General features: G+C 46.8%; 1 protein-coding gene across 3 annotated transcripts in view; it reads right to left on the reverse strand.

Moving 5' to 3' along the window:
• Positions 1 to 15,634, reverse strand: part of edil3 (EGF like repeats and discoidin domains 3) — a 317,094-nt gene that overhangs the window by 47,038 nt on the left and 254,422 nt on the right. For all 3 annotated transcript variants that reach the window (XM_033017237.1, XM_033017236.1, XM_033017235.1), the window contains one exon: positions 11,615 to 11,799. In XM_033017237.1, coding sequence (XP_032873128.1) covers positions 11,615 to 11,799 — 185 coding nt within the window. The remainder of the gene's footprint in view (positions 1 to 11,614; positions 11,800 to 15,634) is intronic.

A 15,634-nucleotide genomic window follows, 5' to 3' on the forward strand; every position in this document is an offset into this window, starting at 1 on the left:
GCCACGAGTACGCGGAGACCACACACGAGCATGAGGAAGAGTTACGAAGACCTCCTACGACCTTGTGGTGACCATGCTGCGAGTATGAGTCAAGGGCAAACTCGGCAGAGGTCGCCAATTAGGTCGTGAAAGTGGGACAGGGGCTTTACAGCGCCAGAGACCCGGGTTTGATCCTGACTACGGATGCTGTCTGTACGCAGTTTGTACGTTCTCCCCGTGACAGTGTGAGTCGTCTCCCGGTGTTAACTCTAAAAGTCTAAAGTGTAAAGTCTATATTCTCAAACAACACGTTGATTGAATTTATTTTGATTTAGTGCCGGACTTTGGAAGGAGTAGGAGGGGGACCCACAGCCCCATTTATATCAAGGGTCAAGTTGAATAAATGGTTGAAAGGGTCAAGAACTTCAAATTCCTGGGCGTGCACATCTCTGAAGATCTTTCCTGGTCCGAGAACACTAACGCAATTATCAAAAAAGCTCATCAGCGCCTCTACTTCCTGAGAAGATTACGGAGAGTCGGATTGTCAAGGAAGACTCTCTCTAACTTCTACAGGTGCACAGTAGAGAGCATGCTGACCGGTTGCATCGTGGCTTGGGTCAGCAATTTGAGCGCCCTGGAGAGGAAAAGACTACAAAAAGTAGTAAACACTGCCCAGTCCATCATCGGCTCTGACCTTCCTTCCATCGAGGGGATTTATCGCAGTCGCTGTCTCAAAAAGGCTGGCAGTATCATCAAAGACCCACACCATCCTGGCCACACACTCATCTCCCTGCTACCTTCAGGTAGAAGGTACAGGAGCCTGAAGACTGCAACAACCAGGTTCAGGAATAGCTACTTCCCCACAGCCATCAGGCCATTAAACCTGGCTCGGACAAAACTCTGATTATTAATAACCCATTATCTGTTGTTTGCACTTTATCAGTTTATTTATTCATGTGTGTATATATTTATATCATGGTATATGGACACATTTATCTGTTTTGTAGTAAATGCCTACTATGTTCTGTGTGCTTAAGCAAAGCAAGAATTCCATTGTCCTATACAGGGACACATGACAATAAACTCACTTGAACTTGATATCCAGTAAACATTGCCCCACAATCAGGATTGCATCTGTGTAATAACTCTGTGTGTGCTACTGAGATGTGTAGAAGCAGATTGTTCATATGTAGGACTTATTTTCAATTTTTCTGTTTTAAGTTGATCTTTTTCAGGAATATACTTTTCAAAATTTACTAATCTTTCCACGGACCTCATAACATAGAAACATAGAAAATAGGTGCAGGAGTAGGCCATTCGGCCCTTCGAGCCTGCACCGCCATTCGATATGATCATGGCTGATCATCCAACTCAGTATCCTGTACCTGCCTTCTCTCCATACCCCCTGATCCCTTTAGCCACAAGGGCCACATCTAACTCCCTCTTAAATATAGCCAATGAACTGGCCTCAACTACCTTCTGTGGCAGAGAATTCCAGAGATTCACCACTCTCTGTGTGAAAAATGTTTTCCTCATCTCGGTCCTAAAAGATTTCCCCCCTATCCTTAAACTGTGACCCCTTGTTCTGGACTTCCCCAACATCGGGAACAATCTTCCTGCATCTAGCCTGTCCAACCCCTTAAGAATTTTGTAACTTTCTATAAGATCCCCCCTCAATCTTCTAAATTCTAGCGAGTACAAGGCATAAGAAAGATTAAATGTAAGCTTTAAGACCAATTAAAAGGGAAATTATTTCAGGATAAAGGCTGTAGCAAGAGGGACATCTATTTTTCTATGGAAAATTATCTAAGCATCATATAATGATTCCCAACTTGCTCAGATAAAGATCCAAAGACAGTTCCATATGTTGAAGTGACTACATGAATACTCCCACTCACAGAATTTGCTGGATTTAATCTTATCAAAAATATTGTGTGAATATATTCAGTAGAGCCAGCAGCATCAGTTCAGAGAGACAGTTTAGTGATATTGATGATAGGGTATTGACCTAAGACTTTAACCCTATTCTCAGTTTTAGTTTAGTTTATTGTCACGTGTATCGAGGTACAGTGAAATGCTTTTATTGTGTGCTAACTAGTCAGCGGAAAGACAAAACATGATTACTATCAAGCCATTTACAGTGTATAGATATATGTTAAAGGACTAACATTTAGTGCAAGTAAAGCCAGCAAAGTCCGATCAAGGATAGTCTGAGGGTAGATAAGGTAGATAGTAGTGGTAGGATGATTCAGTTGCCTGATAACAGCTGGGAAGAAACTGTCCCTGAATCTGGATGTGTGCGTTTTCACACTTCTATACTTGTTGCTTGATTCTCTCTGCGCTGATGTTAGTTCCAACTTTGTTTGTGTTTCTGATTTCCAAGACACGGAGACTTTCATTTGATCGTTATGTCCTACCTATTATTTTACAGCTAAGCAGATATTGGTTATACATCCGACAGTGCAAACTCTCTGAACTGTTGCAGTGATCAGGTATTTAGTACACCTTTCGCACATAGGCAAGGCAAGGCAAGGCAACTTTATTTATATAGCACATTTCATACACGAGGCAGACTCAAAGTGCTTCACATAAAAACATGTCATACAATAAATGAAATAATAAAATGAAATAAAATAGAACTAAAAGAAAAGAAATGTAGTTAAGATTTAGCTGAAAGCTAAAGTAAACATAAAAGTTTTCAGTCTTGTTTTAAAAGTGGTCAAAGTTGAGGCAAGTCTTAAATCTTCAGGAAGTTTATTCCAGCTATTTGTTGCATAGTAACTAAATCCTGCTTTCCCATGTTTTGTATTTACTCTGGGAATCACTAGCAGATTGGTTTCAGAAGATCTTAGCGGTCTAGAAGGCTTATATAGTGGAAGCATGTCAGTGATATACTTTGGCCCTAAACCATGTAGTGATTTATAGGTGAGCAGCAGGATTTTAAAATCAATTCTCTGACATACAAGGAGCCAATGTAAGGATTTAAGAATTGGTGTAATATGCTCAAATATTACATAGATAATCTTATTTCGCAACCTTATCCATCTATTTTGATTTTCACTCTCAAATGATATTTCAACCCTGGGCTTTACTTCTGGTCTGCATTTCTATAAGCAAACGTAAATTTACAGACACATTTATCCCTAAAGGGCCGGTCCCACGAGCATGCGACTCCATGCGGCAAGCACGACCTAACGTGGTCGCTTGAGCCGTACGGCCTCGCGGGGCCGGTCCCACTTTTGATCGCTGGAGCCGTATGGAGTTGTGTGGAGCTGGTCCCGACATTGCGCGGGGCTCCGAAAAACTGACCGTGTTCAAAAATTCCGCGCGGGAACGGCCTGCCGGCCCGCAGCCACCTCGGCACCGTATGCACCGCCTCGACGGGCGTGCGCAGCGTCTCGACCCCGTACGCAGCGTCTTGACTCCGTACGTCACGCGTGAACTTCCCGCGGACTTCGCTTGAACTTCACGTCACTCACTCGACCTCCGCGCGGCACCCGCTTCCGGTTTGGTCGCGCTCGCCGCATGCACGTCGCATGCTCGTGGGACAGGCCCTTAACACGCAGTGCTTCTTTTGAAGATCAAAGGTTGACGCAATACTATGGGTTGCTGTACATCATCCCAGCATTTAATTTATTTGAGCTGTACCTTCACAAAAAAGCACGGTTAATAAGCAATATTGATAAAAACTAGAGAAATATGAATCTTTTTTTTACCTCAGTCATTCAGCATGGAAAGAGGCCCTTCGGCCCAACTTGCCCCTACCGGCCAAGATGCCCCATCTATACTAGTCCCACCTTACCGCATTTGGTTAAACCTTTCCTATCCATGTACTTGTCCAAATGTCTATGAAATGTTGTTACAGTAGCTAGCTCAACTATCTCCTATGGCAGTTCGATCCAGAGGTGGTTGCCAATAAAATAACACCAACTTTAGGATGATCTGCTCACTTGCAGACACACACACAGTGAAATACAATACAACACCACCTGGGGGATAATGTGATTGCAATTTTTAACAGGAGCAGGAATGAGTTGGGCCGAGTGATATATTTCCATGCTGTATAACTCTAAGAAATTGCTGCGGCCTTGGCAGAGAAAATTCCATCATGTGGCGTAGCGTTAGCGTTGCTGCCTTTTGCCCCTGTCCCACTTAGGAAACCTGAACGGAAACCTCTGGAGACTTTGCGCCCCACCCAAGGTTTCCGTGCGTTTCCCGGAGTTTGCAGGTGGTTGCCAGAGGTTGCAGGTAGTGGAAGCAGGTAGGGAGACTGACAAAAACCTCCGGGAACCGCACGGAAACCTTGGGTGGGGCGCAAAGTCTCCAGAGGTTTCCGTTCAGATTTCTGTTCAGTGGGACAGGGGCATTACAGTGTCAGAGACCTGGGTTAAAAACGCCCCTCACTATGGGTGCTGTCTGTACATTGTTCCCATGAAGGCGTGGGTTTTCTCCGGCTGCTCCAGCTTCCTCCTACATTCCAGGTTTGTAGGTTAATTGGCTTTGGTGGCATTATATAATTGTGTCCAGTGTGCAGGATAGTGCTAGTGTACGGGGATCGCTGGTCAGCAAGGCCCGTTTCCATGCTTTAACTCGAAACTAAGCTAAACTTTAGCTGCAGGTGAGGTACTGGAAGACAGGAGGGTAGCTAGACTTTGGAGACACAGCGTGGAAATAGGCCCCTCAGCGTACTGAGGCCACACCGATCAGCAATCACTCCATACACTAGCACTATCCTACACACGAGGGACTATTTATAATTTTACAGAAACTGGAGAAAACCATGCAGTCACAGGGAGAATATAAAAACTCTGTACAGATGGCATCCCAAGTCAGGATCGAACCCAGGTCCCTGGCAACAACGCTACCTCTCTGCCACTGTGGTGCCCTATAGGCTAATGGACTTTGTCTATGGAATCTATTATCTACAATGTTGGGAACTACATCCTGTACTCTGTATCTTTCCCTTTACTCTATCTAATGTCCTTGAATTTGACGATCATATTTCTGTATGGCATTACCTGATTTGACTGGATTGCATGCAAAACAAAGCTTTGCATAGTACTTCGGTACATATGATAATAATAAACCTGAGCCTAATTTGTAGAGAAGGGGAACATTTACAATGCTTTAGTTATTTAGATACATGGCTAGGAAAGATTCAAAGGGATATTTATAAAACACAGGCAGATGGGAGGAGCACAGATAGATAACATGGTCAGCATGGACAATCTGGGCTAAAGGACCTGTTTACATTCTCCATGGGGGCGGCGGGGAGGACCTGTTGCCCCCAAGTTTTGAGAGGTGGGGGACAACCCCCCCCCCCCCCCCCCCCCATGTTTTGTGACCTGTGCGCTCCAACCAGTCCCAGGAGGGCTCGCTTGCCCCAGGTTCGGCTGTAGAGCCCAGGTCAGCTTGCCTGCCCCACACTCCAAAGACGTGCAGGTTTGTAGGTTAAGTGCTTCGGAAAATTGTAAATTGTCCCTAGTGTGTTGGATGGTGCTGGTGTACGGGGTGATTCCCAGGTTGCCTGCCCCGGGACTAGCTGTAGCGCCCAGGTCCCTACGTGCCCCGGGACTGGCTGTAGCGACCAGGTTGCCTGCCCCGGGACTGGCTGTAGCGACCAGGTCGGCTGGCCGGTCTGGCTATAGTGCTCAGGTCGCCTACGTGCCCCGGGACTGGCTGCAGTTCCCACGTCGGCTCCGTGCCCCAGAACTGGCTGTAGCGCCCAGGTCCCTGCGTGCCCCAGAACTGGCTGCAGTTCCCAGGTCGCGAAAACGAATAGGAAAAAAAATACGCCTGCGGGCCGGATGATTTTGGGTTACGTGCCGGATCTGGGTTGCCGACCCCTGTCCCAGGTGTCAGGACTCATTGTGCCCCACCCCCCCCCATGTTTTAAAAGTGATTTCCGCCCATGAGAAGGGCCTGCTTCTGCGCGGCATCTCTAAACTAAACTAAACTAAATACATACTCTGTGTCATTTTTGGTTTGTAACCAATCTATCCCCTGCTTTAATATATTCATTGACTTAACCTCAACAGCCGTTTGGCATTGGATATGACAGGTTCAGTGCTCATGTGAAGAAATGTCTCCTTATCTCAGTCCTAAATGTCTTACTCCCTCTCCTGAGACTGTGACCTCTGCTTCCATACCTCCCAGTTAACAGAACCATCCTCTCTGCAGATCGTGACTAAATTGTGTAATACAGATATAGCATGACTTGGAAATAAAATGGTACTGTAAACCTTGAGGAAGGTTTCAAAATGTAATGTAATGAGTAGCGAAAAATAGTAAGATTAAACGAGAACTTACCAGTTTGAAGTTTGATCTGTATTTTATGAGGAGTTACGATGAGGGATTACGTGAAGAACCCGCTCAGTGCGCAGGCGCGGCATACTTCCAAGCAGCGGTGTGGAATCACAGATAGACACAGTTATTGAAGTAAACATAGTAAAGAAAAGGAGACATCTGTTATCAGTTTGACCCATATTATGAGGGTGGGAGCGGAGGGCACGTAATCCCTCATCGTAACTCCTCATAAAATACAGATCAAACTTCAAACTGGTAAGTTCTCGTTTAATCTTACTATTTTACTTCGGAGTCACGTGAGTGACTACGTGAAGATTTCAAAGCTCTGTGATTTCAAACCGTGTAACAGTTTTATTTCACTCACTGCCGAAGTTCTTGAGGGAGGAAGTGTTATCGTAATCAACCAATGAATCTGTTTGATGAAAAACACAATGGTATTTTTTAACAATAACAACAAAGAAATTAAATTGCTCCCCTGGGCTTAAATTAAATATTTGCAGTCCGTAAATCTTTACTGCAAATAAAACAGGTTTTGCCAACGGCTTATTATAAAATTTCTGAACGGTCTTTCCCCCCACCATCCTGCTGCAGCCAGGATGTGGTCTATAGGCATGTCCATTCTTTTAGCCGTCGACGTGGATGCTGCCCTGGTGGAGTGAGATTTGTACATGTTAGTGTTTATCCCAGCAGCTTTTAGTACCTGCTTGAGCCATCTCGAAATGGTTTGGCTCGTCACCCGACCATAAGGTTTTTTATGACTGACCCACAAGGCTTTTCCACTCCCTTGAATATTTTTGGTTGTGTCTATGCAGGACAGTAGGTGGGTCATGGCACATAACCGTGGTTCTGGCGGGTAAGCCCGGAATTCCACGACTGGATTAGGTGTTCCTGGTCTGCTCTGTTTGATCAGTCCCTGGATAATGACAAAGATCTGGTCTGGAGCTGTGATCATGTTGTCCAGTCGCAATAGGTGTAGTGACTGGACCCTCTGTGCAGATACAAGTGCCATCAACATGAGTGTTTTGAGCATAGATTGTTCCAGGTTAAGGGGTCTGGCTGATGGCCATCTCCTGAGGTATGTCAGGACCACACTGACATCCCATGTATGGGCGTACCTTGGTCTAGGGGGTTAGAGTTGTAAATACCCTTCATTAGTTTGACCACCAGCGGGTGGGACCCCATGGCCAGTTGTCTTGGAGCTGGTTTTAAATAGACAGGCATGGCACTTCTAGCCGTGTTGATGGCTCTGTAGCTGAGTCCTTCATCGTGGTGAAGGTTCGCCAGGAATTCCAGTACGTTGGTAACTGTAGCGGTTGAGTAGGTGGTCCCTGTATCCAAGCAGTACTTCTCCCATTTCTTGATGCTGGACAAGTGCTGTTTTTTAGTGGATGTTTGAAGTGGATGTTCGATGGTTTGTTCTGATAATCCCAGTCCCAGAAGTGGTTTGTGCAGAATCTGCAACCCAGGAGTTTGATTTTCATGGCACGGGTGGCTTGTGCCCGACACTGGGTGTTAATAACTCTGGGTCACTGGGGAATACCATCGGAGTTTCAACAACCATGTCATGGAGTATTGGGAACCATGGCTGTGTAGGCCAGTCGGGTACTATCAAAATACCTGAAGCAGAGTCCATTTGTATTGTATGTAGTCCCCAACTGATGAGGCAGAAGGGAGGAAATGCATAGAAGAAGAATTTCCCCAATCCAGCGCGAACGCATCTACCGCTGCTGCCTCAGGGTCTGGTTCCCAAGCGACATACATAGGTACCTGGTGATTTAGCCTTGATCCAAATAAATCGATATCTGGCGTGCCATATTGCATGATAACTTTTGAAAATTATTTGGGGTTTAACATCCATTGTCATTAAATTTACGTGGCCTGGTGTCTGCCACTGTATTTAGCTTACCTGGCAGGTAAGTTACTGATAGCCAAATATGTCTTTCGACACACCATTGCCAAATTGTGTTGACCAACTTGTCGCATGATACCGATTTTATGCCGCCCATATGGTTAATGTAGGCTACCACCGTAGTATTATCTATTTGTAACCGTACATGCAAGTGATGCATATTTGTGCATATGCTTTTAAACCATAAAAGTCACCCAACATCTGTAGATAATTAATGCCCAGTGTAAGTGGTAACGATGACTCTGGGTTAGTCCATCTACTACTTGTTAGTGATGATAATAGGTTGAAATTATGCCAAACATTTTTTGCCCACCACTGTAGTTATGATATTGCTTCAGTGGGTGACTTTATGACACGATCATAATGACCTGTATGTCATTTTGGTGCCTGTACCTTTGCTCTTTGTAAGTTTTGACAGTGCAAAGGTCTGAATTGTGTAGCCGGAAATGCTGCTACCATATTCCCAATTACTCTGTTACTTGTCGAATAGTTGGGAGTACGTGGACCGTTAATTGTTGCATGATTGTGCCAATTCAACTGTTTTGTCTCTTGGCAAAGTTACAGTCATGTAGACTGAATTAATTGTGAAGCCCAAGTAGTCCATGATTGTGGATGGCTTCAACTTAGATTTATCTGGATGTAAGACAATCCCAGGGTTTCGAATAACTGTTTGGTAGCTGATACAGCTAACATAGTCAATTCCATGGTCTTGCCTATTTTCCCATTGGGTAACGCTTTAAATTGCCATAGCTGCCCCATCCAGGTAAATTTCAGGTATCTGCGATGATCCTTGTGAATGGTACTAAAATAGTAAACATCTTTAAGATCAATGCTTGCCATGAAGTATCCTTTGGAAATTAGTTATTTGGCAGTAACAACCGTTTCCATTTTGAAATGTATATACTTAACAACCATATTTAGTGAAGTTAAGTCAATGATGATGCGACATCCACCATCTTTTTGGGTTTAGTGACGAATATTTGATACGAATTCCAAGGGTTCATGTTTCCCATGATACCCTTTGTAATTAGTCTCACCAGTACAGCTTGTCCCTCTCGTTTCTTTAACGGAGAGGGGAAATACCCTCTGCGGTAAATGTTGAACTGGTGGCAATTTTTCTAGTATGAATTGTATTTTGTATCCACTAAAGCCATTGAGTATATACTGATCACTTGTGATAGACTCCCGTGCTTCTTAAAACAGGTGTAATCTCCCCCCTGTTAATATTAAGCCCCTATTTTCTATATGTTGGTAGGAACCAGACCCACCTACCTCCATGGTTATGGGTATTCTTCTGTTTCCTGCCGGTCCAACGAGTCTTGCACGTTGTCTGACGTGGTGGTGGTGTTGGGGGGTGGCGCATTTTCCATGGGGCCTGCTCTGGGCCTTGGCCTGAAAGGCTTATGGGATTGGCATGCAGGCCCCGAGCTTTCACCAGTACCATGAGGTGGACCCTCCTGGTGGACGGGTTAGAGGTACTGCTGACTGGTTTACGTGTGGTGCTCATTCCAGACCCTGCCCTCTTGCGCCGATATTTTGGACACTTCGTCCAGTTTTTGTGAGGTCGGCGTTCTTTGAGGGCAGGTTTTGTAACTTCCTGAGAAGTTGCGGAGCACTGCGAACAGTAGGCCAGGTGTTTTGCCATACTACCGTGACCCTCTGGAAAGAGCATGCGAAAATGATAGGCCACGTCAGGGATATCAAATTCATTTTTTGATATTTTGACTTTTTTAAAGCGATGCTCAATGTACCCTCCAATAATGGTGGCCACTTTGAGTAAATGCAATTTAGGGGAAGCGTGATGAAATCCAACACCTCATGACTACCTGTCTTGGAGATTTTTGAAAAGAACAGGTAGTAAGCTGGCCATCAGTTGAGACTGAAAAGCCATCTCGCTAGTGGTGGAGCCACATAGCGGCCACATCCAGCAGCTCTTCCTGATCCTGTACCTCAAGCATACTCCCGATGTTGTTCAGCCAATGACCCCTCTTCATGACCAGCCCAGCCACTGGTCACCCCAAAGCTAACCACACTAAGGAGGAAGCGATGGGCAGTGCCTAGGCACTGTGGAGGGTATGCCTGAACCCTCCAGCGAGACTGCCCCTCACGTAGCGTGTCTCACAGGAGCTCCTGCTCCAGGAGCCGCTCCAGCGGCTCAGGCGGCTGTCTCTCTCCCATGCGGGTGGAGAGACGTCCCCTCCGACAAGTCGGAAGCCACCGGCCGGATGCCTCTTCGGATGGTTAAACATCCAGCCCGCAGCTCAGGCACTAGCGGGACTGGGCTCGGCGCGGTGATGGGGATAGCGGAGTGCCCGGTAATTGTTCCTACCGCCTGTTACTGCCCCCCCTGCAATGGAACGCTCCTCCGCTGGAGTCAAGCGGGGGACAGGTTCTTCTAGAGCTTTTGTGCCTTGTAGAAGCGAGAGCGCCCCTCAAGCAGCGCGTCTCGCAGGCACCTGCTCCGAGAGCCGCTCCAGCGGCTCAGGCGGCTCTCTCCCCCCTCGTGCGGGTGGAAAGACGTCCCGTCCCAAATCGGGAACACCTGCCGGATGACTCTTCGGGTGGCTATGCATCCAGCCCGCTGCTCATGTACTAGCGGGCTGGGCTCGGCACGGTGTCGGGGAATAGCGGAACACCGGGTAAACGCTCCTACCGCCTGTTGCTGCCCCCCTCCCCGACGGAAAAATGTTCCTCCTCGAACGGGGGACAGTTTTGTTCCAGAGGCTTTTTCTCTGCCTGTAAAACAGAAGCAGAAAAAGGCTCCCCTGTAATAGAAACCCGACCTCAGGGTACTCACCTGACGGTCCGTTTCATTCTGTAGCAGGAGCGCCTAAATCCCGTTGCAGCCGCTGTTGCACTGCTGGCGTTAATGCCGCGCATGCGCGCTGAGCGGGTTCTTCATGTAGTCACTCACGTGACTCCGAAGTAAAATAGAATGTTTCAAGTGATTGAAGGCAAGCAGATCATGTAAAAACCTGAAGATTAACGATTCAGGAGATAAGGCAACGGAACTATTTTATATGGGGCAAGTGAGGCAGGAGAATGCACACGTTTCAGCATTGTAAATGCAAACTAAAATGATGGAATGCTTGACGTTTAACATTTCCCCACATCCCAAAGGATTCCAATAATAGGGCAACTGTTTAGGATTTCAAGAACATAACGAAGAAATGAGCAAAGGCATTGCAATATTCACTTAAAGCATGGATAAAGATTCATTAGGGGACAAAGCATAACTTGCGAATTTCAATATTTGTGACTAAATATTCATTAAAAGACATTTTCTAAATCATCAGAGCCAAGAGTTCATTACTGTGTTGAATGCGATATGTTTTCATTTGAGGTCTTTTACACATCATTGATTCGTAGCAGAGGCATAGAAGATGTTAAGCCATGCATGGTTCGTGGAAGCTGAAATACCTGCAGCCACTGTGACTGATCACTGCGCCCTGATGTCCAAGCATTAATCTTTCCCTGTTTATCCAGGCGAGCTTTCGAGGATTCCCATGTAAACATGTCCATGTTTAAGGTCCTAAAGGTGTTGGAAGCGGTAATCTGGTAATCCTGGATATGTCCTGATTTCATCCCCAGAGGTTCTGAACAGCCTACAAGAAAAGAATAGCTTTAAAAATAGAATGACAAATTACCTTTCGTAACCCAGTGCAATAATTCACTAGACTTACATTTAAAGTGCAATCATCACACTGATGTGAATGTTTTATACTAGACCTGTGCAAAGCTGTGCTGTGACCACATTTGGCACAGTCAGCAGATTTTGGGTACTGCACTTGGGAAGGATGTATTGGTCTCGAGCAAGTGCAAGATAGATTTACCGGAAAAAAACATCCCTTTAAAATTCTGGACTGAAATTTTTGAAGTCTTCACAAAATTACTTAAAATAAAATTGATACCAAAAGCAGAATGGATTATCTTTGGAACAATGGAAGGTAGCCCTGAACTATATGTGTTTCAAAAGAATCTATTTAATTACGGGTTAGTAACGGGAAATAAGCTTGTACTTAAATTCTGGAAAAACGCTCCTATACCAACAATAAATATGTGGATTTCAAATATGTTTGAAACATTACACCTGGAAGATAATAATAATAATAATAATACATTTTATTTATGGGCGCCTTTCAAGAGTCTCAAGGACACCTTACAAAAATTTAGCAAGTAGAGGAAAAACATGTAAACGGAATGAAATAAATCGTAGAGACATGACTAGTACACAAAGTAAAGACAGAATACAATTCTAAACACAATATGAGGCAATTCAAGCACAGATGAAAAGGGAGGAGGACGTGGGGCTAAGGATAGGCAGAGGTGAAGAGATGGGTCTTGAGGCGGGACTGGAAGATGGTGAGGGACACGGAATTGCGGATCAGTTGGGGGAGGGAGTTCCAGAGCCTGGGAGCTGCCCTGGAGAAGGCTCTGTCCCCAAAATTGCGGAGGTTGGATTTGTGGATGGAGAGGAGACCGGCTGATGTGGATCTGAGGGACCGTGAGGGTTGGTAGGGGGAGAGGAGGTCAGTGAGATATGGAGGGGACAGATGGTGGAGGGCTTTGTAGGTGAGGACCAGGATTTTGTAGGTGATCCGGTGGGTGATGGGAAGCCAGTGAAGTTGTTTGAGGACTGGAGTGATGTGATGCCAGGATTTGGTGTGGGTGATGAGTCGGGCGGCTGCGTTCTGGACCAGTTGGAGTCGGTTGATGTAGGTGGAGCTGATGCCAAGGAGAAGTGAGTTTCAGTCGGGAGGAGATGAAGGCATGGATGAGTCTTTCAGCAGCGGGAGGTGTGAGAGAGGGTCTGAGTTTGGCGATGTTGCGGAGATGAAAGAAGGAGGTTTTAATGACATGGCGGATGTGAGGCTCAAGGGAGAGGGTGGAATCAAAGATCACGCCAAGGTTGTGGGCCTGGGGAGATGGGGAGACAGTGGTGCCATCGATGGTGAGAGTGGGGTTATTGATTTTGCTGAGTGTGGCTTTGGTGCCTATGAGGAGGAATTCTGTTTTATCGCTGTTGAGTTTGAGGAAGTTATGTTGCATCCAGGTTTTTATAGCTGACAAACAGGAGTTGATATGGGAGAGGGGGGGGGGGGGGGGGGGGGGGGGGGGTTGTGGGGGGATTTGGTGCCGAGGTAGATCTGGGTGTCATCGGCGACAGTGGAAGTCCAGGTTGAAGTGGCGGAGTATCTGACCAAGGGGGAGGATATAGATGATGAAGAGGAGGGGGCCGAGTACGGAGCCTTGGGGGAACGCCTTGAGTGACTGTGGTTGTAGCAGAGGTGTGGTTGTGGAGAGAGATGAAGTGGGATTTGTTGGAAAGGTAGGAACAGAGCCAGCTGAGTGCAGAGCCTTCAATACCGAGGTCTTTGAGTCTGGTGAGCAGGATGTCATGGTTCACTGTATCGAAGGCTGCGCTCAGGTCGAGGAGGATGAGGATGTTGAGGGAACTAGTGTCAGCAGAGGTGAGGAGGTCGTTGAGGACTTTGAGGAGAGCAGTTTCTGTGCTATGGAGGGGGCGAAAGCCAGATTGGAGGGGTTTAAGTAGGTTATACGCAAGGAGGTGGGAATGAAGTTGTGATGCAACGATACGCTCCAGGGTTTTTGAAAGGAAGGGGAGGTTTGAGATTGGGCGGTAGTTAATGAGAGAGGTGGGATCAAGACCAGGTTTCTTTAAGATTGGTGTGACAGCAGCAGTTTTGAAAGCAGAGGGGACAATTCCTTGGGACAATGAGGAGTTGAAGAGATTAGTGAGGTAGGGGCAGAGAACGGGGAGGCAGGACTTCAACAGGGGAGTGGGAAGAGGGTCGAGGGAGCAGGTAGTGGGTTTGGAAGAGCTGATGAGTTTGGAGATTTCAATAGGGGTGACCAGGTCAAACTGGGAGAGGAAGCAGTGTGGAGGAGGGGTAAGGAGGTCAGTGGAGATGTTGAAAGGAGGGGCCTTGGTAGGTGGTGGAGTAGATGCTGGGGAGTCGGGTACAGGGGATAAAGATTGATAGATGGTGCTGATTTCATCAGCGAAAAAGTGGAGGAATGAGTTGCAGAGATCCGGAGTAGAGGTAGGGAGAGCGTTTGCTCGAGGCTTGAGGAGGTTGCCCACTGTGGAGAAGAGGGTTCTGTGGTTTAGGCAGGGATCGGTGAATATGGAGGAGAGGTATGCAGATTTTGCAGCAATGAGAGCATCTTTGTAGTCAGTGAGGTGGAGTTTGTAAGCTTCAAGGTGGACTGTGAGAGATGATTTCTTTGTGAGTCATTCAAGTCGGCGACCAGTCTGTTTCAGTTTACGAAGTGCAGGTGTGTACCAGGGTGAAGATGTGTTGAAAGTTACGGTTCTTGTTTGAGGGGGGCCATAGTGTTAAGGGAGGTAGACAAGGTGGAGTTGAGATGGTTTGTGAGATCATCAGGTGAGATATGGGTTGAGTCCAGGGGGAGAGTGGTGGAGAGGAGGTCAGAGAGATGGTGGGGATCGATGGATTTTAGATTCCGGAAGGTGATTTCTCGGAGGAAGCGGGGGTGAGGTGTCGGAGAAGGGATGGTGAACCGTATGAGCTTATGATCAGAGAGGGGGAAGAGGCATGGATGGAGGTCGAGTACCGGTTGATTTGTGGAGCAGACCAGGTCAAGGATGTGACCTTTGTCATGGGTGGGAAAGGTGACGTGCTGAGTGAGAGAGAAGTTGTCCAGTAAAAAGGCGAATTCAGATGCGAGCTTGCAGGTGGGGGAGTCCATGTGAATATTTAAGTCACCAAGTAGCAGCAGACGTGAGGAGAGGGATGAGGCAAGTGTGAGGAGTTCAGTGAGGTCAGATAGCAAGGAGGGGTTTGGTTTAGGTGGCCGGTAAATGAGGATGACTGTCATGGAGGAAAGGGTTTTGAAGGCGAGGAATTCAAATGATGCTACTGGGGGGAAGGTGAGTTCAGTGATCCGAAAGTTCTGGTTGAAAATAACAGCGAGGCCACCTCCATGGCGGGAGGGGCGGGGTTTGGAGATGTAATTAAATCCAGGTGGGGATGTTTGATTGAGGGAGAAGAAGACATTGGGTTGTTGCCAGGTCTCAGTGAGCAGAAGGAAGTCCAGAGTGTTGTCAAGGATTAGTTCATGGGGGGCAAGGGCCTTGTTGTTGAGCGACCTGGTGTTGAGGAGGGCAAAGTTGGCATTATGAGAGGGTGGAGGGATGGGGGCAGGCTGGAGAGATCTGAGGTTGTCCCGTTGACAGTGCGTGCGGTCAGCTGGGGTGGGGGGTGACGCGGTTGAGGGGGGGGGGGGGAAGAGCGTGGTAGTGAGCAGACGGATGGAATGGAATGTCCGTGGTTGAAGTAAACAAGCTTGAGCCGAGAGCCACTGTGGATGAAACGGGGTCGACGTAGAAGTCTAAGCTGTTTAATGACTTGGATGCAGGATGGGATGTAGTTGTTGAAGAGACCAATCAGTTGC

This window comes from Amblyraja radiata, chromosome 3 (genome assembly GCF_010909765.2).
Source record: "Amblyraja radiata isolate CabotCenter1 chromosome 3, sAmbRad1.1.pri, whole genome shotgun sequence".
NCBI classification, from domain to species: domain Eukaryota; kingdom Metazoa; phylum Chordata; class Chondrichthyes; order Rajiformes; family Rajidae; genus Amblyraja; species Amblyraja radiata.